This window comes from Scyliorhinus torazame, chromosome 10 (genome assembly GCF_047496885.1).
Source record: "Scyliorhinus torazame isolate Kashiwa2021f chromosome 10, sScyTor2.1, whole genome shotgun sequence".
Lineage (NCBI taxonomy): Eukaryota > Metazoa > Chordata > Chondrichthyes > Carcharhiniformes > Scyliorhinidae > Scyliorhinus > Scyliorhinus torazame.
Window position 1 is genome coordinate 200,300,458 of NC_092716.1, and position 27,878 is coordinate 200,328,335.

The 27,878-nt window shown below is 45.3% G+C and overlaps 1 protein-coding gene across 3 annotated transcripts in view; it reads left to right on the plus strand.

Annotated features, from left to right (window-relative positions):
- Window positions 1-27,878, plus strand: part of elp4 (elongator acetyltransferase complex subunit 4) — a 500,372-nt gene that overhangs the window by 94,208 nt on the left and 378,286 nt on the right. For all 3 annotated transcript variants that reach the window (XR_011933067.1, XM_072466249.1, XM_072466248.1), the window contains exon 3: window positions 15,742-15,863. Coding sequence is in view for 2 of the 3 variants with exons in the window: in XM_072466249.1 (XP_072322350.1) it covers window positions 15,742-15,863 (122 nt within the window). In the remaining variant the exon portion in view is untranslated. The remainder of the gene's footprint in view (window positions 1-15,741; window positions 15,864-27,878) is intronic.

A 27,878-nucleotide genomic window follows, 5' to 3' on the forward strand; every position in this document is an offset into this window, starting at 1 on the left:
GCAAATGAGAACAGGTTGAGAGTATGTGTTTCCAGCACATTCCCGTGCCAGTGTGGAGTGGAGGAGAGTGCATGATGATGTACACGTGTGGGTGAGGGTGAATGAGAACCCTGGTACTGGGAGTTAGTCAGATCTGTGGCGATGTTCTGCCCCTGCAACATACTCACACTCCACTCACCCCTTCATACTCAACTCCTCACACTTTCTCACCAACTCTCACTGATCCCAACTCTCACGCTCACGGGCACCTCATGTTCACGGCCCCCTACTTCGCCGTTCACGGCCTTGTTGGGTGAAAAATATTAACAAATAGACAACGTGAGCAAAAGAAGCAATTTATTGTTTCCAAATCTCTGGGAGAAAGGTCTTAGACTCCGCAGTCTTGCCAGCACACTTTCTCTCTGAGTTATGGCTTAAACTGGCTTAATTTACACTTTCAAAGCAAAATTAGTTTGCATTCTCATTTACATGCAGCCAATCAATTCTCTTAGTTTCGCAGTTCATACCATTTTTAGTTCTCAATCCTTATTCTCTTTGTATCTCAGTTCATGCCATAATGGCTATCAATTCTTGACACAGAAGCTTACATTTGTCAAATCTATATGTTGCGCGCGTGATTACATAAGGTTATGGGTTGCCAGTCCTAAGGTCATGAGATGGTCGATAGCTTTAAGTTCCTGGGGGTCACCATCACCAACAGTCTGTCCTGGTCCACTCACGTTGATGCAACAGTCAAGAAAGCCCAACAACGTCTCTACTTCCTGCGGAAGTTAAAGAAATTTGGCATGTCGGCATCGATTCTCACAAACGTCTACAGATGTGCGATAGAGAGCATCCTATCCGGCTGCATCACAGCCTGCTATGGCAACTGCTCAGTCCAAGATCGCAAGAAACTACAGACTGTGGTGAACTCAGCCCAACGCATCATACAAACTTGCCACCCCCACATTGATTCTGTATACACCTTTCGCTACCTCAGGAAGGCAGGCAGCATTATCAGAGACCCCTCCAACCCAGGCATTGCCTTCTTCCAGACCCTTACATCAGGCAGAAGGTACAGAAGTCTGAACACTCGCACATCCAGACATAGGAACAGCTTCTTCCCCACAACTATAAGACTCCTCAACGACTCCCCCTCGGACTGATCTGTTCCCTATAAGAACACTATTCACGACGCTCTATGCTGCTCTTGCTCATGTATTTGCTTTGTTTGGCCCCTTGTTCCACACTGGTAACCAATCACTGTTTTGTCCATGTACCATTTGTCAATGTTCCCTGTTGATTATTCTTGTGACTACTATGTACGTACTGTATACGTTCCTCGGCCGCAAAAAAAATACTTTTCACTGTACTTCGGTACATGTGACAATAAATCAAATCATATCAAATGAGTTGCCAGTCCTGGATGTGATCGCAGCTGTATTGACAGCTTAGATTAACAGCATCTGCAATCCGTGGAGCACTAATCCTCACTTGACCCATTGTCTTTGCAGGATATATCTGTTAGAGTCATGCTTAGTCCAAAGTTCACTCTCAGCAGAAAACACCATGTAGCAAAAAGCAATCATCATGGCAAAAAGTTTACACCAACAGCCTCCTCCTCTCCACTCGCAGCAACCTCCTAACCACACTTTCTCCCCCCCAACCACTCTTTCTCCCCCCCCCCCCCCCCCCCCCCCCCACTCACTGGCCCCTTCCCGTTTCCCAGCACCCCCCTCCCCCCACTTGCAGCCCATTCCCTCTCTTTTCACCCCGTTCTTCCCACTCAAAACCCCCACCCGTCTTTTTCCCCTTCTCACTCTAGCACCCCCCACTGCCTAACCTTGGACTCCCTGGCCCCTGTTACTCAGCTCCCCGGCTTTCAACTCTCCAGGTCCCGAACTCCCCACTGCTGGTATTCACTGCTCCTCTCATCAAAGTTGCCTTCTCTACCACATTTGCTGAGCTCATCAACAGCAAGCATTGGAAAGAAACAGCATGTGATTGGAAGTGTAGCTCCATGCAGAATCTTCCATTTATAATTTGACCAGTATTTGGAAAACTGGCTCAGGGGATGAGGTGCTCCAGGATATTCGAGGGCCGCACAAGCATTCTCTAATCGTACTCCTGTTTCTTTCTTCTTTACTAGAAAACGTGCTCTGTAACCAGTTTACATTTATGGGCTCCACATTTTAAGCTCCAATTCATGCACTTGTTTGCTGCCCTTCATTTCTGACCCTTCCAGACTGTGTGTGGGTGGGGTGGGGTATATCAAATTATCACCTCTTCATCGCTTCTCGGCCTTTTGGCTAAGATGAGTGTGAGGTCAGGTGCAATGCCGGGACCTGGTATGTCTTGTGGGGACCATGAATTGGATTCAATTTGAATTGGTTTTTGGAGCAGGTAAGGAGCTGGATTAGGGGTTTTCCCCTGTCCACACACTGAGCTCTGGCTTTGTAACTCTGATAAAGGATTTTTTTTTTTTTTAAATTCACCTCTTCATCCTACAAGCTGGAAAATATAGCCAGACGTGCCTTTTTCAATGGGAAAGGGAGTCAGCATGGAAACTATTTACTTATCCTTCCAGCAAAACTCTTTTTTTAGGAGGTTACGTTTCCATCAATATGTCAGGAGTCTCGGCAGAGTTTGGTGTCTAGCTGAAATAGCCAAGCAATTCAACTCCAGTATTTTAAGAGGGTTGAATCAAGCACAGCATACACTGCGAGATAACTTTTATTTAAAGAGAAAGCCATTCTACCTGCGCTCAATTATACAGTATAACCACAGTTCAATTTTAACTTGAATTTCAAGACAACATGTAGCACCTGAACACTGAGTAAATGGGATACAACATAATTTCAAGCATGTCACAGCTAATTCTGCTGAAGTCTCTGAATTTCTACCATGCAATTATGTAGTATGGTATTTAATCTGCAGTTTATTACAATGAAACTTAATAAGTAGATAAAACTTTCCTGACTGGTGTATTGAAGTACAGAGCACAGCCATTTCTAAGTGTCTGAAATAAAGGTGAGCACTGGCGAAATAGTATTCCCAGCTCATTATTATTGCTCCTAAGTGAGGATTTTAGATTCATTTCAATGTGGTGATCTCATCACTTTTCTGTGAGAATTCTAATTGTGAGAGACGCTGTGCTTTTTAATTGGATATGGGCATCTGATCACTGAGTTTCTCTAAGCTTTGATTAATCAGTTTTGTGTAGTGACTAAGTGCCTGTGGAAGAATCCTCAATATCCATGTACCTGAAGACTGAGCTTTTTAAGATTTACAATCTTTAACAACCTTTCATCGTGCATTCATTCATGTCAGAATTTTGACATGAAATCGCACAACAGTGATTCAGCTCAAAGAATGAAGCTCGAGGAATTGTTGAATGGCAGCAGAATCCTGATAAGGAACATGAACTTCATAACACAGAAGTTACACCACAGAAAAAGGTTATTCAGCCCAAGCAGTACATGTCGACATTTACCATCCATGCAAGCTTAGTCCACTTACCCACCCTATTTCCATATTCCTTAATCTCCATTTTCCTTTATCTGATTACTGGAGGGATTCTACACGTCATTTCTTGTTCATCCTAATGTGCATGATAGGTTTACTTATTATATGTAACTATAATTTTGAGTAAGCTTTTTAAAATTGTCCTGCGCCACGACAGAAAGGAAACAAATGCATACAAAGTCACTGAGACAAATTGCTTTATACTTGTCACACGTGCCCCCATTATATTGTTTGAACATCAGCAGTCAAGGATGGCATAGATCCTTAAACAATATATTTTTGGCAAAACGTTTGTTGAATAAATACGTATCATACCAGTTTCAATGGGTTACCAGATTTGATTAACTAGATAACAATTTCATAATTCACTTATGATGATGCACACTAGAATTTTGACTCTTACAAGTATGAAATCACAGTAATGCACCACTTCTTCCAGTCTCTCAACAAGACTATTTCACAGAAAAATGGACTATTGCAATCCTTGGAAGTACCAGTCAAGAGCTGGGAGCCACACAGATCATCCTAAACTAGTGACTTTGCCTTTAATATATACAGAAGTATACTGCTGTAAAACACAGAGCACATAATTTTAAGTGAACTTTATTATAATCCTGATCTATATTATAAATAATATCTTTCTACCAATTGTTCAGTGCCTTACAAGGAAAATTTCCAGGTGGTTTTGAATAAAAAGAAAACTCACAAATATATAAGAACAGAGGAATCAAAGGATTAGACACAGAATTTGTGGAATAAGTTGAGCAAAATATTTAAATGGAAAGAAAAACAGCAGGTGAAATGTATCTGAAACCTCTTGGCACACTTTATATTTTATGGGTGGGATTTCCCAGTTGTGCGAGGGACTGGAAAATTTGTGCGGCCAAAAGTCAGTTGTTGGCCGCGGAAAAATGGGTTGCAATTTTCCCCTCCAGACCTTCATGGCATATCGGTTTTACTGCTAAGCCATGTCAGAAATGGCACTTGCATACTTCTGTGTCTCATGAATGCTCATTTTAAAACCCAGCTCTCCACAATCACATCCACACTCCAAATGTCATTGCCCCGCCAGAAAATAATTCAACTATAATATAATATAATTCGACCCCAGTCTGACTAATGACTGTATATAGCATAGAATCATAGAATTTACAGTGCAGAAGGAGGCCATTCGGCCCATCGAGTCTGCACCGGCCCTTGAAAAGAGCACCTAACCCAAGCCCATGCCTTCACCCTATCCCTGTAACCCAGTAACACCACCTAACCTTTTGGACACTAAGGGACAATATAGCATGGCCAATCCACCTAACCTGCACATCTTTGGACAGTGGGAGGAAATCGGAGCTTCCGGAGAAAGCCCACGCAAACACTGGGAGAACGTGCGAATTCCACATAGACAGTCACCCGAGGCTGGAATTGAACCCAGGCCTCGGGAGTTGTGATGCAGCAGTGCTAGCCACTGTGCTGCCCCGAGTGGCATGCACCTGACAAACTTCACTTCACACGCAATTTTGATATTTGTACGTGCTGTGTTTGTCTACCTTTCACCGCTGCCCGTGCGGCTGCTGTGACTCTGTGCCAAGGCGGCTCAGACAAGACCAATAGGGGTGGGGGGGGGGGGAGGCAAATGCTCGAATTGATGAATGTGGGGTTGAGTACCGGACAGCGACAAGGGAAGTGGGGATGGTACACATGATTTTGGGGGTGGGGGTTTGATGACTGGAGCACACAGGAGGGGAGGGGTGGACAAAGACACATGACTGGGGTGTGGAGTGTTTAAAGGAAGAGGAGGGATAAGTTTCTCGAGATCCAAGTCAGTGCCCACCATGAAGTTGGGGCCAGAATGTAAAGGCAATCCGGGGCCAGCGCACACCATGCTTTAAGACAATGCTTAGCATGTGTTTCTTGGTCCTCATCCAGGGCTAGGGCAGGGCCTGTCTATGCAGTGTCAGTCATATCCAGCATGGTGTGCAGGATGTGGTCAATCCCTCACGCATTTGGGTCCTGTGGTTTGGTACTGGGCAGCAGATGGCCCAATCACAGTCAGAGAAGGCATCTGCAGACTATAAATGGGCAATTGGTAAGGAAGGGAAGAGGGTAGTTGCTGGTCTCATGGGTTGTGGGGTGGTTTTGGTGGGTCACTGCACAGGGTATCAACAAGGGGAGGGGTGAGGTTGATATGGGGTGTGGAGATATCCACAAAAAATGGTTCAGACAAGAGGAAAGGACTTTAACGAGAATAACGATGGACTCCATGATTAAAGGGGCAGGCAGGAGAGTGTTCATAGAAACACAGAAAATAGGTGCAGGAGCAGGCCACTCGGCCCTTCAAGCCTGCTCTGTCATTCATTATGATCATGGCTGATCATCCAACTTCAATAACCTAATCCCACTTCCCTCCATATCGCTTGATCCCCTTCGCCCTAAGTACTATATGTAACTACTTCTTAAAAGCATACAATGTTTTGGCCCAACTACTTCCTGTGGTAACGAATTCCACATGCTGACACTCTCTGGGTGAAGAAACTTCTCACCTCATCTCTGTCCCAAATAGTCTACCCCCGTATTCTTAGACTGTGACCCCCTGGTTCTGGGCACACCCATCATAGGGAATATCCTTCCTGGATCTATCCTGCCTAGTCCTGTTAGAATTTTATAGGTTTCTATGAGATCCTCCCTCATTCTTCTGAACTCCAGCGAATACAATTCTAACCGATTCAATCTCTCCTCGTACGTCAGTGCCACCATCCCAGGAATCCGTCTGGTAAACCTTTGCTGCACTCCCTCTAGAGCAAGAGCATCTTTCCTCCAATAAGGAGACCAAAACTGCACATAATATTCCAGGTGTGGCCTCACCACGGCCATGTTTCATTGCAGCAAGATATTCTTGCTCATGTACTTGAATCCTCTTAATAATAATCGCTTATTGTCACAAGTAGGCTTCAATGAAATTACTGTGAAAAGCCCCTAGTCGCCACATTCCAGCGCCTGTTCGGGGAGGCCTATACGGGAATTGAACCAGGGCTGCTGGCCTTGTTCTGCATTACAAGCCAGCTGTTTAGTCCACTGTGCTAACCCAGTCCCATTGCTACCATTTGCCAACATACCATTTGCCACCTTTACCGCCTGCTGCACCTGCATGCTTACCTTCAGTGACTTGTATGAGGACACCCAGGCCTCGTTGCACATTCCCCTCTCCTAATTTATGGCCATTCAGATAATAGTCTGCCTTCTCGTTTTTGCGACCAAAGTGAATAGCTTTGCATTTCTCCAAATGACACTGCATCTGCCATTCATTTGCTCACTCACTCAACTTGTCCAAATTACACTGAAGGATCTCTGCATCCTCCTCACAGCTCACCCGCCCACCCAACCTGGTGTCATCTGCAAATTTGGAGATATTACATTTTGTTCCCTCACCTAAATCATTAATCTATATATTGTGAATAGCTGGGGTCCTAGCACCAATCCCTACAGTACCCCACTAGTCACTGCCTGCCAATTTGTAAAAATGTGTTTCCTGTCTGCCAACCAGTTTTCTATCCATCTTATTATACTACCCCTAATCTCATGCGCTTTAATTTTACACACCAATCTCTTTTGTGGGACTTTGTCCAAAGCCTTCTGGAAGTCCAAATATACCACATCCATTGGCTCCCCACTCGTCATCTCTACTAGTTACATCCTCGAAGAATTTTCGTAGATTTGTCAAGCATTATTTCCTCTTCATGAATCCATGCTGACTCTATTCGATCCTGCCACTATTGTCTAAGTGATCTTCTGTAAAATTTTTGATAATGGATTCTAGAATTTTCCCCACTACCGTCGTCAGGCTTACTGTCTTACTAATTTCCTGTTTTCTCTCTACCTCCTTTTTTAAATAGTGGAGTTACATTATCTACCCTCAAATCTGCAGGAACTGTTCCAGAGTCTATAGAATCCTGGAAGATGACCACAATGCATCCACTATTTCTAGAGCCACTTCCTTAAGTACTCTAGGATGTAGATTATCAGGCCCTGAGAATTTATCAGCCATCATAGGTCATAGAAATTACAGTGCAGAAAGAGGCTATTCGGCCCATTGAGTCTGCACCAGCCCTTGGAAAGAGCACCCAATTTAAGCCTTCGCCTCAATCCTATCCCAGTAACCCCCATCTAACCTTTTGGACAATAAAGGCAATTTAGCATGGCCAATCCACCTAACCTGCACTTTTTGGACTGAGAGGAAACTGGAGCACCCGGAGGAAACCCACGCAGACACTGGGAGAAAGAGCAAACTCCATACAGACATTCACCCGAGGCTGGAATTGAACCTGGGATCCTGGAGCTGTGAGGCAGCAGTGCTAACCATCATGCCGCCCAATTCCATCAATTTCCCCAACCAACACCATTTCTCGACTAATATTGATCCCCTTCAGTTCCTCCCTCTCACTAAACCCTGCGTTATCAACATTTCTGGTATCTGATTTGTGTCCTCATTTGTGAAGACAGAACGAAAGTATGTGTTTAGTTGCTCAGCCATTTGTTTGTCATTTTCCTGTTTCTGACTGAGGGACTTTCACCAATCTTTTTCTCTTCATGTACGTATGGAAACTTCTAAAGTTAGTTTTTATGTTTCCTGCAAGCTTACTCTCATACTCTATTTTCCCCTTCTTAATCAATCCCTTAGTGTCCTTTGCTGAATTCTAAACAGCACCAATTCTCAGAGCTGTTGTTTTTCTTGGCCAATTTGTATGTTTTTTCCTTGGATCAGATACTATGTCTAATTTCCCTTGTAAGCCATGGATTGGCTACCTTTCCTGTTTACTTTTGTGCCAGACAGGAATAAACTATTGTTGCAGCTTCCCCATGTGCTTCTTGAATGTTTGCCATTACCTATCCACTGTCATCCCTTTAAGTAATGTTCCCCAATCGACCAAAGCCAATTCACGCCTCATATCATCATAGTTTCTTTTATTCAGATTCAGGACCCCAGATTTAGAATCAACTATTTCACTCTCCATCTTGATGAAAAAAATTCTATCATATTATGGTCGCTAATCCCAAAGAGGTCTCGCACAACTAGATTGCCAATGATTCTGTTCACATTACACAGTACCCAGTCTAGATTGGCCTGCTCTCTAGTTGGTTCCTCAATGTATTGGTCCAGAAAACCATCGCGTAAACACTCCAGGAATTTTTCCTCTGTCGTATCGTGGCTAATTTGATTTGCCTAATCTATATGCAGATTAAAATCGGCCACAATTACAGATGTCCCTTCACCACATGCATCTCTAATTTGCTGTTTAATGCCATTCCTAACAACACCAATGCAGTTTGGGGGTCTATGTACAACGCCCACTCATATGATTTTAAAAATAAATTTAGTGTACCCAATTGATTTTTTCCAATTAAGGGGCAATTTAGTGAGACCAATCCACCTAGCCTGCACATCTTTGAGTTGTGAGTGTGAAACCCACGCAAACACATAGAACATAGAACATTACAGCGCAGTACAGGCCCTTCGGCCCTCTATGTTGTGCCGACCTGTGAAACCACTCTAAGGGCTTTCCCTTATCGTCCATATGTCTATCCAATGACCATTTGAATGCCCTTAGTGTTGGCGAGTCCACTACTGTTGCAGGCAGGGCATTCCACGCCCTTACTATTCTTTGAGTAAAGAACCTACCTCTGACATCTGTCCTATATCTATCTCCCCTCAATTTAAAGCTATGTCCCCTTGTGCTAGACATCACCATCCGAGGAAAAAGGCTCTCACTGTCCACCCTAACCAATCCTCTGATCATCTTGTATGCCTCAATTAAGTCACCTCTTAACCTTCTTCTCTCTAATGAAAACAGCCTCAAGTCCCTCAGCCTTTCCTCATAAGATCTTCCCTCCATACTAGGCAACATTCTGATAAATCTCCTCTGCACCCTTTCCAATGCTTCCACATCCTTCCTATAATGCGGCGACCAGAATTGCACGCAATACTCCAAATGCGGCCGCACCAGAGTTTTGTTCAGCTGCAACATGACCTCATGGCTCCGAAACTCAATCCCTCTACCAATAAAAGCTAACACACTGTACGCCTTCTTAACAACCCTCTCAACCTGGGTGGCAACTTTCAGGGATCTATGTACATGGACACCGAGATCTCTCTGCTCATCCACACTGCCAAGAATCTTACCATTAGCCCAGTACTCTGTCTTCCTGTTATTCCTTCCAAAATGAATCACCTCACACTTTTCTGCATTAAACTCCATTTGCCACCTCTCAGCCCAGCGCTGCAGCTTATCTATGTCCCTCTGTAACTTGTAACATCCTTCTGCACTGTCCACAACTCCACCGACTTTAGTGTCATCTGCCAATTTACTCACCCATCCTTCTACGCCCTCCTCCAGGTCATTTATAAAAATGACAAACAGCAGTGGCCCCAAAACAGATCCTTGTGGTACACCACTAGTAACTGGACTCCAGTCTGAAAATTTCCCATCAACCACCACCCTTTGTCTTCTTCCAGCTAGCCAATTTCTGATCCAAACTGCTAAATCACCCTGAATCCCATGCCTCCGTATTTTCTGCAGTAGCCTACAGCGGGGAACCTTATCAAACGCTTTACTGAAATCCATATACACCACATCAACTGCTTTACCCTCATCCACCTGTTTGGTCACCTTCTCACGGAGAATGTGCAAACTCCACACAGACAGTGACCCAGATCCGGGATCGAACCTGGGACCTCGGCACTGTGAGGTTGCAGGGCTAACCCACTGCGCCACCGCCCTGCCCACTCGTATCTTTTGCCCCTTGGTGTTTCCCTGCTCTACCCATACAGATTCCACATTGTCAGAGGTAATATCCTTCCTCACCATTGTGTTAATTTCCTCTTTAAATCAGCACTGCCACTCCACCACCTTTTCCTTTTTGTTTGTCCTTCCTAAATACTGAATATTCATGAACATCCCGTTTCCCATCCCTGGTCACCCCGCAGCCATGTCTCCGTAATCCCGATTACATCATACCCATTTACATCTTTTTGCGCGGTTAGTTCGTCCGCTTTATTGCGAATGCTCCACGTGGCAAAGCACAAAGCCTTTAAGCTTGTCTTTTTAACATTATTTGTATCGTTCCCAATATTTTTCACTATGGTCCTGTTTTAATCAAGCCTTTGGTTTCTCTGCCTATCACTTTTCTTATTCCCCTTTCTGTCTTTTGTTTTTGTTCTTGTTTCCTCCTCCTCTGACTCCTTGCATAGGTTCCCATCCACCTACCATTTTAGTTGAAACCCTCTCCAACCACTCGAGCAAATACTCCCCCTGGGACATCAGTCCTGGTCCTGCCCAGGTGTAACCTGTCCAGTTTGTACTGGTCCCCCCTCCCCCTCACACCATCACAGCCACGTATTCACCTGATATATCCTACTATTTCTACTCTGACTAGCACGTGGCACTGGTAGTAATCCTGAGATCCACTGCCCTTAAGGTCTGACTTCTCAAACTTTCTTCCTAACTCCCTACATTCTGCTTATAGGACCTTTTTTAAAAAATCAATATCATTGATACCTACATGTACCATGCCCAATGGCTTTTCACCCTCCCCCCTCCAGAATGTCCTGCAACTACTCCAAGACATCCTTGACCCTAGCACCAGCAAGGCAACATACTATTCTGGAGTCTCATTCACAGCCACTAAAACACCTATCCATTCCCCTTACAAATAAATCCCCTATAACTATTGCGTTCTCACACTTTTTACTCCTCGCCTCTGCAGCAGAACCTATAGTGGTGCAACAGATGTGGCTATTGCTGCTTTCCATGAGAGGTCATTCTCCTCAACAGTATTCAAAGCGGTATATCTGTTTTGCAGGGGAATGGCCACAGGAGATTCCTGCACTGCCTATCTAGCCCTCTTGCTCTTACCTGGTGGCCACCCATTCACTTCCTGCCATAGAGTCTCAGCCTGCAGTGTGACCACCTCTCGATATGTGCTATCCACGACACTCTCCATCTCGTGGATGCTCAGTGTCCCCAGCCATTGTTCCAGCTCCTAAATCTGGGTTTCCAGGAGCTGTAGCTGGTGACACTCCCTGAACAAATGCTGGTGCTGGGCACTGGAAATGTTCCCAGCTTCTCAGGTGAAGCAAGAGGAGCAAGCCAAGGCTTTGAGCTCTCCTGACATGACTTACCTCTTTAAATTTGGAAGATTCCTGATTTTGATTGAATCCAATTCTCAATGACCTTTCTTTCCTTGTCCTTGATACTACCAATTATAGCCCTTACAGTTTATAAACCACAAACGTATTTTCAACTGTGTGATAAAAGTTGAAAAGACTTACCACTACTTACTAATCAGCTCTCTCCCTTATGGCCTCAGCTGCAGCAGGTCAAGAACACTCTGAAGATTTAAAAGTTCCAAAGCAAGGAGAAAAAGCAAAGGGCACTTGAATTCCCACTCTGCATTGAATTTCCACTCTGTTTCAAATTCCCAAGTTTAAAACTTGCTCTGGCTGTGCCTCACTCCGGATGTGGCCCCTACCACTGCTCATGCGCAACGCTCACTGAGCCAGGTAAACTTGTACATGTTGCTCTTCCAGGGCGAAAGGAGGGACTTGGACAATGATGGGGGAGCAGGGAGAGTTGTATGCTGGTCTTGTAGTAAAACCAGACCTGTACCATTTTGACAGCCGATGTAAAGACACAGTTGAAAAAAAGCCTTGGAAAAGAAGTGCTGGGGATGGAGTCTGAGTGCTTGTGGGAGGAGTTGACTTTGGAAGGGGCACCATAATAATTTCCGCTTCTGGACATGGAGAGCAAGGCTCAACTGATACATGTTAGGAAGATTCAAATGCAAGTTAAAGGATTTGGGCTCCTTAACTCAAGGTGTGCATTCTTCCACTGGGGCTTCGGGTCCAATGTAGATTTGGTATGACTGACCATTTATGCCTCTCAGAGGAACGTGAAAAAAATCAGGATTCGACTATAAAGGAACCATAGTTAAAGTACATATGTAAAATGCTCCAAACAACCCTATGCATTGCAGCAGAGAGATTCAGGCTTTACACGGCTCAACAGTTAGTCCCTTATATAGTGAAGGGCTGGGCTCGAGTCTACTTAAAGGAGGCATCCTGACAATGGCCTGACTGAGATTGATGGTGCCTGGTTGTATTCCTCCAGATTCAAGCACCTTTGTGAATGTGCTGTAATGCATGAGGCTTAGGGAGAGAGAGAGGCTGGAAAGATTAAGCAGGATGGATGCCAGAGCAGATGATAAACACGCAAGCCTTTTGTATGTACTTGAGTGAACCTAAGTAAGGGCTAAAGACGCAACTTGTTCAGGATGTCACAGGAGATGAAGATGTTGAAGTGTGATAGAGAATCAGTGGTGACGTCCCTTCTGCTGGTAGTGTGTGAGATCCCTGTGCACTGTAACCCTGTGAAAGAGAATGTGAGGGTAACTTATCCTGGCAGAGCTGCTTGTTGGGTGAATTGGACATTCTGAATTCTCCCTCTGTGTACCCGAACAGGCACTGGAATGTGGTGACTCGGCTAACTTCATTGCAGTTAATGTAAGCTTACTTGTGACAATAAAGATTATTATTATTTTTCTGCTGTGGAGAGCGGTCCTCTTCTGAGGTCCACAGATGCTGACCTATTGGCAACTTCCTCCCAAGCCTTGCACATGAGATTGGTAGACCTCCAACTCCCAGCGTGGGAGGAGCGGACCCCCCACTGGTCCTGGACTGCCTGGAGGAATCTCCAGGTACCTGTCACTGAACTTGAAGCAGAGGACTTGCTTCTTCAGGAGGACATCACTCCCAACAAAGGTCCTGAACTGCAGAAAATGAATGTTGGTGTGGGTGCCATTTAAATATGGCGCCTGGAACTTCAACCCGATGAGGTAACAGTAGGGCAGACGAATCCCAGCCTGCCCTGCCACAAGATACTAAGAGGTGCTAGTTTATGCATACATAATCAGCTGAAAAGCAGGAGTCATGCCCACCTTCCATCCCACCATTGCACAGTCTTCAGAATGGAACATTCCACCCTATTCTCAATTTCATCCCATCCCATGGACAACCAAAAATATTTGACGGTATAGGTGTTATATATTGCATTGCTTCATCTGCTGCTATTCACAAAACTGAATTTGACATAAATTTACGGTTAAATGTTCAGTGAGCTTAAGTATGAACACTTATTAGCATTTAGAATACATTGTTATGTCAGTAACTCCTGGCTATTGAGTTAATCTTTTAATTTCGATCCGCATATTTGCAACATATATCTTAACATTTTTGTAATTTACCTTCCTTGGAGAATATTTTGGTGCTTTTGTATTAAGTTAAATTCCAGTCTTGCGCAGCCCATGGCAGTCCCAAAATAAACTCTCCAGATTTGCTAACGTTTATTGGGGGGCGGGGAGGTCATTTTTTGAAAAGTTGGCCTTTTTCAATATCAAAGCAATTTTTATCTCTGTTTGTTTCCTCTAGATTTAGTATTGAAAGCTGTTTATCCCGTTGTCTGCTGCATTTGATTGTACACAGTAATCTTTGCAAATGCAAAGAACAGGTGCATCAATATCATTTCTCAAACATGCAGATCTAATTAATATTAAACACTGTCCAGAATTTTATTTGAACTCTGAGAACCTTTTCTTTTTAAAGAATGATTCGATGACTCTATTTAAAAAAAAAAAACGCAAATAATGTATGCTGATGAATTTCTTGGCAAATGCTGGGCTTTGCTAGCATTTAGTTGGAAGTCTCCTTTAAGATCCTCCCATTTCCTTTATATTACATATACTATTTATGCTTGTGACTGATAAGAATTGCTTAAAGACAGCTATTGGCTGGTTTAAAGCAATTGTTGTTTCACTGAAAGGAATATCTTTAGTGCCAGTCAGCCTAAGGAAAGGGATGACTGAAGTGGCCTCTAATCTAAAAGTGTGTCACACCCTTGTAGTGGCTTTCAGTTGTGACCTGTTATTGTTAACTTTGATACCATCAAAAGACCTAAAAGAATGCCATCTGAGGGCTTACATGGTCCTCTGATTTCTAGGTCATTAAACCTTTTTAAATTCAATTACTAATAGAGAATTCAAAAAAATGACAAATTGTAGAGCTGTCATTTTCTTTACAGAAGCTGCTGACAGTCATCAAAAATATTGTCAGTGCGTTTTTGTGGCGTTTTTTAAAAGATTGACTTTGAGTTGATTGTTAACCTTTTGAATGCAGAAGCAGTGTTCTGTAATGCAAGTGGGGGGGGGGGGGGGGGGGTGGAGGGTCTGTTTTTAGCTTATTCTGAGTGTCCTGAAATAAGTGTGCCTTGGTGAGGCTTTTGGATCTGCAGTCTGACATTTGGCACTATAAATTTCCACATTTTCCATACAGAAGTCTCCCAAAAATCTGTATTTTTAAATTAACAAAAGACATTTACTGCTGTAATGAAAGCTAAATGGAGCATATCTAATGAACAGTGGGATACAATTTATTTTCCACAAATGGACTGACCTGATAACTCACAACGAAGTGAGTTTGTACCATACATTCGGTTTAAATAAATGAGATGATAAAGATTTGCAATACCTGCAAATTTTAAATACCAATTTAATCAGAAGGATTTTGGTGATATCACTATAAAACTTATTTCCCTCTTCAAATCCACTGTCAGCTGCATAAAAAAAGTAGGGAGATGATGTCATCATTCTAGTATAAATAGTATGTTAAATGCTGGTGGGATTGGTATGACTCAATTCAGAGAACAAAACTATTTGTAGAGATAAATTGGAAGTAATTTTATGATATCAATTAAAATTTTAAGACGGGCATGTTACTGACAGGGTCGACTTTACAAAGAACATGGTTCACTGCCTACCAACCAGCTTGGCGAGTATTAAATGCTAAATCTATTCCTTAAAGATGTAAGCGGGATCAGCTTTGTTACCAGACCACCTTCTGTTAGCTGTCAGACCTTTTGAATTAGCCTAATTAAGGTGAAACATTTAAAACCCGTGAACTTGAGGACATATTACAAGGTACAGAACAAATCTTTGACAATTGTTTCCGGATAAATTGAACTTAAACGGTATGCCGTACAAAAATTAGAAGCCCCAAGATGGGGAGTGTTTAGCAAAGAATTATGCGGTGTTTCTGCACAGACGTATTTAGGATTCTAATACGTAGTGATATCCTGTGATATTTATTGAATTTTTATCTGTTAATATTTAGCAAATTGCTATTTGTGCTTATTTTTGCAGAGGAAGATAGGTATGAAAGCTACTCACGGATGTTGCTGAAGTATTTTGTAGCAGAAGGTATTGTTTGCGGGCATTCTCTTTTCATAGCATCTGCCAGGGATCATCCGGAGGAAATATTACAGGTACTGTTTTAGTATGTTTTCGATGAAGATATCGTGGGAATGTATTTTGCTTCAATTATTGTGTGACATGTTTTGTCTCTTAAATATTGATTATTACAGTCACTTGATACGTTCAAAACACTTCAGCTGATCTGAATGCAGTTTTCTTTTGGCATCATAAAGATAGATATAAGATGCTGATAGCCAACATTTTCCTCATTAATGGGGACATTAGTTAAATATAGATATGTTAATTGTTAAATTACAAAAGAAACTTAAAGATCGCAATAATAAAATGACCAGGTTGAAGCTGGAACTGGTATCTTGTAATAATACCTCCTAGAGTAATAAAATAGGAGCATAAGAAAGGAAGTTAGGAACTGAATTGCTGGGGGATTGAAGTGGTGGGGGATTGGGGTGGGGGGGCAGTCAGATCAACGGTTCCCTGACATGTTGTGATGTTTGGGAATGATTTTTAAGAATGCAACAATATTGAAACATCCAAAATACCCAATTAATTATTCCTCAGTCTCTGCTCAGTCACAATTGGTCATTTGTTTGAAACTTACAGTCATGTGACATAAAAATTTTGGATTCTGTGATAATATAAAAATCACAAACATGCATCTTTCCCTGCAAAATATACTAAGTATAGTGTTCTAAACCCATTAAGTTATACATTTTCTCAGATAATATAATTCCTAAGCATGCAATTTATTTTAAAGAATGTAAGTTTTGATCATAATGCCACAAAATTAAATATACATGTAATTCTTCATAAAGCCTGTCAACCTTGAAATATTAGTATTGCATCACATAAAAATTGTCCTTGGTTGTCCATCGCATTGACCTGGACTTTGCACTAGTAATGGTGGTGAAACTGTCTGGCAGCAGCTTGTGGAGTCCGCATTGGTGGACTTAAATATGGAAATCTACAAGTTTCTGTCATTGTGCGAATGCGTCTCCATAGGATATGCTACATTGAAATCTATATAGTGTAATCGAACAGATGTCAATGAACTGACTAGAGCTTACCCTTTTATGCTATCAGTCTTGCTGTAAAACCCTTGGAAAACATTAAATATTGTTTTAAGTTCAGAGTAGCCAATTCTTGTTTTTTCCAATTAAGCGGCAATTTAGCGTGGCCAATCCACCTACCCTCCATATCTTTTTGGGTTGTGGGGGTGAGACCCATGTAGACATGGAGCGAATGTGCAAACTCCACACAAACAGTGACCCAGGGCCGTGATCGAACTCGGGTCCTCGGCGTTGTGAGGCAACAGTGCTAACCACTGCCCCACCGTGCCGCCCAACATTACACTTTGTTAAATGACGTGAAACTAGGTTTTTGATAGCGTACTAAGCAAGGTTCCCTCAAATTCCTATTAGGTTGTTGCAGTGCAGTCTTTTTAAGTTTCGGCACAGACACATATGTGTGCATCTTAAAGGGAATGTTGGTTGTGCGTGGCTTGTTGGTTCCCTGCACTATATGTTCCAGATTGCTATCCATCTGTGCAGCTTAAAGGGAACATTAGTACTAAGTTATAATTATTGCTGAAAGACATCTCTGGCCCTAAAACAAAATAACTTAATCTTTATGGAATGTCAAATTTCTCCATGACTAAAAATTCCATTGATTTTTATTCTTTCAATTTTATAATATTTCAGCTTCTACATTAATGCAATGTATATGTGGAAATTAACAAATAGGGCACGGCGAGTACTCTTCAAATCAAGCTTTATTGGCTTATGCACAAAGAGAACAACGCAGTGAGATTCACTGCGATGTTCTGCCGAATCCAGCGAAACAATGATACTTCTAACATTTTCAGCCAATAGGTTTACAGTACCAGTTCAGTTCCTTAATTTACATGTTAACATACCAATAATATCACAGTCAAATTTTCATTTTAAACCAATGAAAGGACAGCATATTTTGGCCAATAGAAAACTGTATGTTGGACCAATAGAAAACAAGTATTTTCAATCCTTCGTTTGTATCATCTGTCCTTTGATGGTTGTTGTGACTTACAGGGAGTACGTCTTGTTTGGCTACCTTCGTCATTCTGAGCTCAGCAAACCCGCAATCTTCACTAAGGAACAGTTTATTATGGATTCAATGCTCCACCTACCCCCCCCCCCCCCAACTTTGTCCTTCAAGGACAACTCGGAACCTTACTCAAGTACTAACTCCCCTAGTCGCTCGGCTTCCTTGTCCATAGGGTCGTGATCATTGAGGAGCAGAAGGAACTGGGCTGCTGGGTTGTTACCCAGGGCTTGAGGGGTCCTTAATCGGCAGCCAGGGCGAAAACAACAAAGGAGGAGCTGTATGACCGCGTACAGGATGATAAGGGCATAGCCTACCACGACACACTCGAGGAGGGTCTTAAAAAAGTCCTCCAAGCCACCCTCCAATATCAGGGACCAATCCCCACCGATCAGAAGGCTTTTCTTTAGCCATGGAATGGAGAAGGCGGACTTGCTCCAGAATATTGCTCACATCCATCTCGATTCTATGGTCCTCATGAATACAAAAACAACAAGATTTGTTAATGGCTGCACAGACTCCCTCCCCGCGCTGCTAATAGGGAGTCCAGGGCCATCGATTCTGGAGTACTACTTTAGAGAGGGACTGAATTTCTTATTGCAATCCCTGGACGGCATCCATGGTTATGTTCCCAATGAGTTCCATGGTGGCAGAGATGTTAATGATAGCCCTTTCTAATTCTGAGACTCCCAGACCCGGGGTGAGGGCCTGGACAAACTGGTGGAACCCGGTATTGCAGGTAACCAGTGGGTTTGAGACCGATCGTTTACGACGCCCCAAAGGTCCCAGGGAGTGAATAGCAAAGCGTTAAACCCCAAAGGCCTCTGGGATAATACTGCCAATGGTGCAGGTCCCTGCCCAATCAACGGGAAGGTTCTTACCGGCCCTATTTCCACAAAGCCAGTCGGAACCATTGTGAACAAGGGTCGGGTACCAAAGAATATGGTTCTGACAGAATCTAAGCCAGTTCCAAATGAAAGTAGGGTTGGTCTGGGCATACCAGCGAATTCAACAGGTCAGACTAAGCCGTAGTGCTTATAGTGCCAGTAGGTCTGGGCCTCTAGTAGTATTTCTATAATTACAGGGCCCAAGCCTTCCTTCGACATAGCCGTCTGAGGCCCAATTGATTGCGGAATTGCCCAGGGTCAAATTAAACGCCTGCTGACAGTCACACCCACTCCAGTTAGTATATGTAAGATTGGTCTCAGAGGAAGAGACCTGGGGTAGGCATGTCGACTCATTCCCTTTGCTTTTCCAAAACTATGTCAATGGGCCCAACTCGTTGTAAAAGTGGAATCGGGCTTCCCGATATTCAGAATCAGTAAGATAGGCACAAGAACTTAATGGTACCTTGCCCACCCAAGTAAAACCCTGGGTATACTTCCTTCTAACAGCCACACAAGTGGGCTGCCGCCTTCAAGTGGGCACACGGCGGTTGACAGTCCCATACTACCTTGGGACCATGCAGAATCTAAGGAGAGGGCCAAAAAAAGCATCGCTGAGGTGGAAAGGTCAGTAGGAAATGAGTACAGATCCAACACTTGGTCCGGTTGTCCTGTGAGGCAATTGCCTACATCCTTTGGACTGCAGAATTGTTAGTCTATGCCCTGCAAGGGCCACACAGGAGAGGGTCAAGATTCGAGTCCTCATCCTGATGTTCTAGTCAAGGTTCTGGCTCAGACACTTTCGTCCATGGTCAGTACCCGCTTGACTTGTGAGATGGATCCAAAAAGGTCATCCCTAGACTTTCACGGCCGTGTGAGTGGTCAGCAGCACCCAGTGAGGGCCTTCCCAACGAGGTTCGAGGCAGTGTTTCCTCTGGAAGACCTTCATGAGGACCAAATCTCCCAGCCTACTGGTGGCACCCTTCAGTGGTAGCTTTCTTCTGCATCTCCATGACCTGGGAATGCAAGCTTTTAAGAGAATTAGTCAAGGCTATGCAATAAACCAACATTCCCTCATCCATGGAATGGATGTCCATCTGTTTAACTGTGAGGGGTGGGGAAACAAACAGGGAGGCGCATGGGACATCCCATCACTATCTCATACGGCGACAGGGAGGTGGAACGGTTGGGATGAGAGCGCATGGTCACGAGAGCCAAGGGTAAGGCCTCAGGCCACTTCAGACCTGTTTCTTCGTGCAACTTAGCCAACTTGTTCTTTAGTATCCTGTTCTGCCTCTCTACCACCCCCATAGACTGGGGATGGTAAGGACAGGGGAGGTGGTGTTTATACTGTAAAATGGGGACCATTGTCATTGGATAAGACCTCAGGGATCCCAAACCTAGGCACATATTCGTGTGATAGTAACTTGGCTATGGTAACCGCATCATTCTTTTTAGTTGGGTATGCTTCTACCCATCGCGAAAACAACCGCACAACAACAAGGACGTAGCCATATCCAATACATTTAGGCATTTGTATTAAGTCGATTTGTAAATGCACAAAAGGGCCCCAAGGCAGTGAGCCCACCGCTGCAGTCACTGTAGGTGTCTTTCCCGGGTTATGACATTGGCATGGCAGGCACTGGGCAGCAACCTCCGTGCCATGGTAGAAAATCCTGGTGCAAACCATACCTGCTGTGCCATCCTTATCATCCCCCCCTTTGCCCGCATGAGTAAATTCATGTAACATGCAGGCAAGCTAGGGCAGAAGTGATACAGGGGCCACACCTCGGCCTTCCGGGGAACACCAAAGGCCATCAGAGCGCTGAGTGCATTGGGCTTGTATCCACATATCCTGTTCGGAACGCGGAGAAAAGGACTGTAAATATATAACATGAGATAAATCAACAGTAAGAGTAACAGACTGAGATGGGGTGGCAGCCTGATAACAGAGAGAACCACAGGCCCGCTGGAGCCGGTCGCAGCTGCCCGTGCAGCACGGTTCGCCCTGTCATTACCTCGTGAAAGAGGGTCAATACCACTTGTATGAGCTGTACATTTATGACTGCGAGGCAGGATGGTAGTTGAATGGCTGAAAGGAGGTTAGCAATTAATTGTCCGTGTCAAACTGGGGTACCAGAGGAGGTGAGAAAGCCCCGAAGCTTCACAGCTGTCCAAAGTCAAGAGCGACACCGAAGGCATAACGTAAGTCGGTGTAGATATTAATTGATTGACCGGAGGTCAGGATGCATGCATGAGTGAGGGCACAAAGTTCAGCAGCCTAAGCGGAACAAGTAGGTGGTAGTTTGGCAGCTTCAGTAGTAGAATGGAGATCATAGATGGCATAGCCAGTTTGCAGTTAATCATTTGGGGCTCGGGATTAGGAGCCATCAACAAAGAAAATGAGATTGAGGTGAGGCAGCGGATGGTCTTGCAAGTCTGGACGAGGAACTGTGGAGACTTGAACGGTCATCTCACAATCGTGAGGATTGCTGTTATCTTCCGTGGGCAGGAGTGTTGTGGGATGAGGGTGAAGCAGCGGACAATGGCCATGTAGGGGTCCCCTAAGAGCAAGGTTTCATATCTGATAACCTGGGCGACTGTCAAGTGCTGGATCACCGAGCGATTCAGAAGGGCCGCTACTGCATGGGGAACATGGAGTATGCAACCTAGTTTGCAGAGGAGATCACGACCTTGGAGATTGATAGGAACATCAGAGCCAAGGAGGAATCGGTGTTCACAAGATTGTTCTGCGAGGAGGAATGGGACCTCTCATGACAGTGGTTGGCCTGATACTCCGACAACACCAACGGTTTGCTGTGAAACGCGAACGTTAAGAGTCTCATCGCACGACTAGTGGAGTAAGTGGTGCCAGTTTCGAAGAGAAAATTCCATTAACTACCAATGGTATAATAGGTTCTTCAGCTGTAATGACAGGCATGGCATCCCTATTGAGAGGGTCCTGGTGGACCAAAGGGGTGGTTCATAGAACATAGAACATCGAAAAACACAGCACAGAACAGGCCCTTTGGCCCACGATGTTGTGCCGGACCTTTGTCCGAGATTAATCATAGATTATCATAGAATTTACAGTGCAGAAGGAGGCCATTCAGCCCAGCGAGTCTGCACCGGCTCTTGGAGACCCCCATAACCTAGTAACCCCACCCAACACTAAGGACAATTTTGGACACTAAGGGCAATTTATCATGGCCAATCCACCTAACCTGCACATCTTTGGACTGTGGGAGGAAACCGGAGCACCCAGAGGAAACCCACGCACACACGGGGAGGATGTGCAGACTCCGCACAGACAGTGACCCAAGCCAGAATTGAACCTGGGACCCTGGAGTTGTGAAGCAATTGTGCTATCCACAATGCTACCGTGGTAGCATGGTATAAGGAACAGCCTGGGAGGTCGGAGGTGGTGGAGGCGGGAGCAACATGACAGCAGGGGTTGCCAGTTGCTGATTCTGAGGGCAGTTCCGCGACGAGAGCCCCTGGAGACCATACGTAGAACAGGCGCCACTATTCCCTCCCTGGCCTGCTTACCTACCTCTCCCACATCCACCATTCCAAGTCCACCGCCGTTGCTGTCCACCAGGTCCGTGTGGGCAGGCGAACAGGATCTTGTCGGCACCTTTGTTTGCTAATTTAGGTATCTGATATTGGAGCTATCTCTGTGTTGTAGATCGTTAATAATTTCGGGCAGATTTTGCTTACCCTCCCAACCTACACAAGTCAGTGTAAACATTCTCTTAAGATCAGGCTGCAACCCCTGTACAAAGGCATTAACGAGTGCCGGCATACCGGCGACTAGCAATTCCGGAACATTTAAGAAACACAGAACGGAAGTTTTCGACATAATCACACAATCCTCATCAACAGGAAGCGCCGATTTATTTCTTTTTCTTTTGGCCCGGGCCTTTTGGTGTTTGCACAACCAGGATCCTGGATTTTGGCTGTCTCACTTCCTCCAACCTTAACTATTGTAACCCATCCATTTAAGTAACAGACACTCCCCTTGAGACCTTCTCGCATCTGAGATCATTTTCACTCTTCCCATGTTCAGAATCTGCACCAAGGGGTGTTCTATATGGATTTCCAAGGATAGGTGTGTTGGCCATGATCCAAGGTATATAGGTTAGGTGGGTATATGGGGATAGAGCAGGGGAATGGGCCTGGGCAGGGCGCTCCCCCAGAGGGTCGGTGCAGACTGAAAGGCAAATGGCTCTTTCTGGACTGTTGCGATTCTATGATGCTATAACCCTATCAAACAAATTCTCAAATTCCTGAAGCTACTGCAAATCTTGTTCCACTTGCAGTTACCTGTAAAGTAAAACCCAAAAGATCCATTTCTGCTTGGGGCAAAATGGGTTAATTAATCAGAACATATCTGACAATTCAAACTTAAAATTTGTAATTCCAAATTCCTGTAAAAATATAAATACATCTTCAGTTGTTAAGAGGCAAGGGTTAATTCTCTGCTCGTTTGAAAAAGGGGTGGAGTAAAAGTTTTCAACTGGACGTCACTCTACGTCACCGCATCTCTTTGTTTCAACCTAGGGAAAAATATGATCAGTGGACCCTTTTACTGTATCTACTTTACTCTTTTTGTTTCTTTTGATCGCCGTGTTTTCTTTCTTCTTGTGCCAGTTGTATCAGGAATAATTCTTTTTTCAACCTGACAAGACGTTTTAACACGAGATGTATCCAACAACACAGGACTGGCCACAATCATTTTAGATATCCCAAATTCCAACAAATCCTGTTAAATTAAAATTATCTCATTCTTACATGTGTGAATTTGTATCCGGATTAAAATTTCCACATATTGATCACAAATATCCTGGAATCATGCCTCTGGCCAGAAAAACAGGATTATTGAAGAATTACAGGATAATAACACCATCTATGTTGCTTATAAAGGCCAAAGCTGTGACAGGATCATTGAAAAACTCTTCAGGATTTCTCAAGGAAACCAACGAACAAAATGCCTACATTTTCACCATACCACCACCCCGACGCCCAAGCAATCCACAGCTTAGGCCCTGACGGAGGGTGGGGGGGGGACGATCGGCCACCTCCAATTCCTCACAGCAAGCATAGAGAACAGGATAATATAAGGCCAGTAGTCAGGGGGCCCAACTGACCCCAGGCTCGAAGACTGGATAAACTGTATTCCATCAAACATGATAACGCCCTCCAGATCTTGATTACTAAAGCATGGCAGTCAATCTTCAAACTCTTCTGGGAACTCGCCTCCCACTTCTTGCCAGGGACCGGGCTCATGGACACTCGATATCTGGCCCCTACCTCACAAACCCATCAGGATAGGCGACACACCATGCAGCAGGATCTCAATGAATCAAAGGCAGGCCCTCCCCGCGGAAAGTGCTCTATCGAATACGAGGATTCTCACCTACACCTACATCATTCTCCCAAGTATATCTCCCAATTACTCAAAGTGGGTGCCAAAGTCCTGCACCACAGAGACGTGATCATCATCCAGAACAACGTTCTCTTTTTTTAACAAACATTTTATTGAGGCATTTATGGTTTTATAACAACAAAAGATACAAATACAAATGTAAACATAATTCAATGCAGAACACCCTTCCAACCAACAGCCATACCCCGCCAACTTGGCTTCTACACACACTCCCCAAATCCTTCCATCTCTTCTTGCTGTTCCTACCTAAACTGAACTAAACTAACTTCCCCCTGCCCCCCCTTATTCCCTAATAGCCCCACCCCCCACTTATTGTATCTGCTAACAGTTTAGTTTTTCCCGAAGAAGTCGATAAATGGCTGCCACCTCCAAATGAACACTAACACTGATCCTCTCCGGGCAAATTTAATTTTCTCAAGCCTGAGAAACCCAGCTATGTCGCTAACCCATTACCCCGATTTTGGGGGCTCTGAGTCCCTCCACGCTAATAAGATCCGTCTCTGGGCTACCAAGGAGGCAAAGGCCAAAAGGTCAGCCTCTCTCGCCCCCTGGACTCCCGGGTCTTCCAACACTCCGAAAGTCGCCACCACCGGTTTCGGCGCCACCCTCGTTTTTAGCACCGTGGACATGACATTGGCAAATCCTGCCCAAATCCCCTAAGCTTCGGACATGCCCAAAACATGTGGACATGATTTGCGGGCCGTCCTGCACACCTCACGCACCTGTCCTCTACCCCAAAGGACCTGCTCAACCGAGCCACTGTCATGTGTGCCCGGTGAACCACCTTGAATTGTATCAGGCTGAACCTGGCACATGATGAGGACATGTTGACTCTGCTCAGAGCATCCTCCCAGAGACCCGCCTCTAAGTCCTTTCCCAACTCATCCTCCCATTTACGCTTTACCCCCCCCTACCTGGGTTCCCTCCCACTCCATAAGTTCTTTATAGATTTCCGAAACTTTCCCCTACCCCACCCCCTTTCTATAAACTACCTTATCCTGTATCCCCTGTGGCGGTAGAAGCAGAAAGGTCGAAACCTGCCTTTGCACAAAGTCCCTCACCTGCAGATAACGAAACCCATTCCCTCCTGGCAATTCAAACTCCTCCTCCAGATCCTCCAAACAAGGAAAGCTCCCATCAATAACGGATCTCCCAGTCTCACAATAACTGCTGTCTGCCACCTCCGAAATCCCCCCATCCAACCTCCCCGGCACAAACCGGTGATTGCCACAAATTGGAGCCCACACCGACGCTCCCTCCACCCCCATATGCTTCCGCCACTGCCCACAAACTCTCGGAGCTGCCACTACCACCGGGCTTGTGGAGGAGTACTGGACCGGCGAGAACCGCAGAGGTGCCATTACCAGTGCTCCTAGACTTACCGACATGATGCCGCCTCTACCTCCTCCCACACCAACCACGCCCCCACCATCCACTTCTTCCCGATCATGGCTGTATTTGCCGCCCAGGAATAATTCCTAAAGTTCGGCAGTGCCAAACCCCCCAACCCCCCTCGGCTCCGCTCCAGCAGCACTTCCGTTACTCGCAGGGTTTTACCCACCCACACAAACCCAGAGATCACTGTATTAACCTGCTTAAAAAAGGCCTTTGGTATAAAAATAGGGAGACACTGGAAAACAAACAAAAATCTCGGGAGAACCGTCCTCTTTACGGTCTGTACCCTCCCCGCAAGTGACGACGGGAGCATGTCTCACCTCCGAATATCTTCCTTCATTTGCTCAACTAACCGGTCCAGATTTAATTTATGCAACTGCTCCCATCCCCGTGCCACCTGGATTTCCAAGTATCAAAAACTGCCTCCCACCACTTTAAATGGCAACTCGCCCAGTCTCCTCTCCTGCTCCCTTGTCTGGATCACAAAAACCTCACTCTTACCCATATTCAATTTATACCCCGAGAACCAGCCAAATTCCCTTGAGATCCGCATAATCTCTGACCCTAACTCTAACCCCCCCCCCCGACTAGTCCCTTCCAGTCCTTTGACACTCTCAGCACCATTGCCAATGGCTCTATAACCAAGCCAAACAACAGTGGGGAGAGTGGACATCCCTGCCATGTTCCCCGGTGCAGTCTAAAGTAGCCAAACTCACCACGTTCGTCCGCACGCTCGCCACATGTGTCTGGTACAGCAACTGGACCCAGTTGACAAAGCCCGACCCAAACCCAAACCACCCCAGGACCTCCCACATATACTTCCACTCGACCTAGTCGAATAGCGTCCATAGCGACCACTACCTCCACCTCCCTCCCCTTGGAGAACATCATGATGACATTCAAGAGCCTTCTAACATTGGCCATTAACTGCCTGCCTTTGACAAATCCTGTCTGATCCTCCCCTATCACCCCTGGTATGCAATCCTCTATCCTCGAGGCCAAAACCTTGACCAGCAATTTGGCATCAACATTTAGTAGGGAGATTGGCCTGTATGACCTGCATGGTTCTGGGTCCTTCTCCTGCTTCAGGATCAGTGAGATCGAGGCCTGTGACATTGTTGGGGGAAAAACACTCCGCTCCCTTGTCTTATTAAATGCTCTCATCAGCAGCGGACCCAGCATCCCAGAAAACCTCTTCTAAAATTCCACTAGGTAGCCGTCCGGTCCCGGGGCCTTGCCCGACTGCATGGCCTCCAATCCCTCTACTACTTCCACAATCCCGATCGGGGTTCCCAATCCCTCCAACAACCCTTCCTCCACCTTCGGAAACTCCAAACCCTCCAAGAATTGTCTCATCCCCTCCACCCCAGCTGGGGGTTCCGACTCATACAATCGACTGTAAAATTCCTTTAACTCCCCGTTCACACCCGCTGGGTCCAAGACCATGTTCTCTTCTTCCCCCCCCCCCGTCCTTCACTTCCTATCTCCCTGGCCGCTGGTGTGCTAGTATTCTATTAGCCTTCTTCCCATACTCGTATACCGCCCCTCTCGCCTTCCTCAACTGCCCCATCGCCTTCCCTGTGGATATCAGACCAAACTCTATCTGCAGCTTCTGCCGCTCCTTCAACAGCCCCACCTCTGGGGCTTCCAAATATCTTCTATCCACCTGGAGTGTCTCCCTAACCAGCCTATCCATCTCTGTCCCTTTTCCCTATGAGCCCATACCGAAATCAGCTCCCCCCCTAACTACTGCCTTCAGCACCTCCCGTACCGTTGCTGCCGAAACCTCCTATGTGTCATTTATTTCCAAATAATTCTGGATGGCCTCCCTCACCCGTCCGCACACCTCCTCCCCCCCCCCCCCCCCCCCCCCCCCCCCCCCCCCACAATCTGTTCCACAATTCCTTCGCCGCGGCTGGCACCCTCTCTGCCCTCAAACACGACCGATCCAACCTCGGCTCCATAACCATGTTAAAGTTCTCCCCCCCCCCCCCCCCCCCATGATTAATCTATGTGAGTCTAGGTCCGGAATCTTCCCCAACACCTGCCTCATAAACTCCACGTCCTCCCAGTTCAGTTTGGTGCATAGTTATTCACTAATACCACCGGCATCCCCTCCTGCTTCCCACTCACCATAACGTACCTACTTCCCCCCCCCCCCCCCCCCCCCCCCCGAGTCCGCCACTATGCTCCCTACTTCAAATGACGCCCCTAACTACTGCCTTCAACAGTAGTTACTGATCAAGATCGCTACCCCCCTA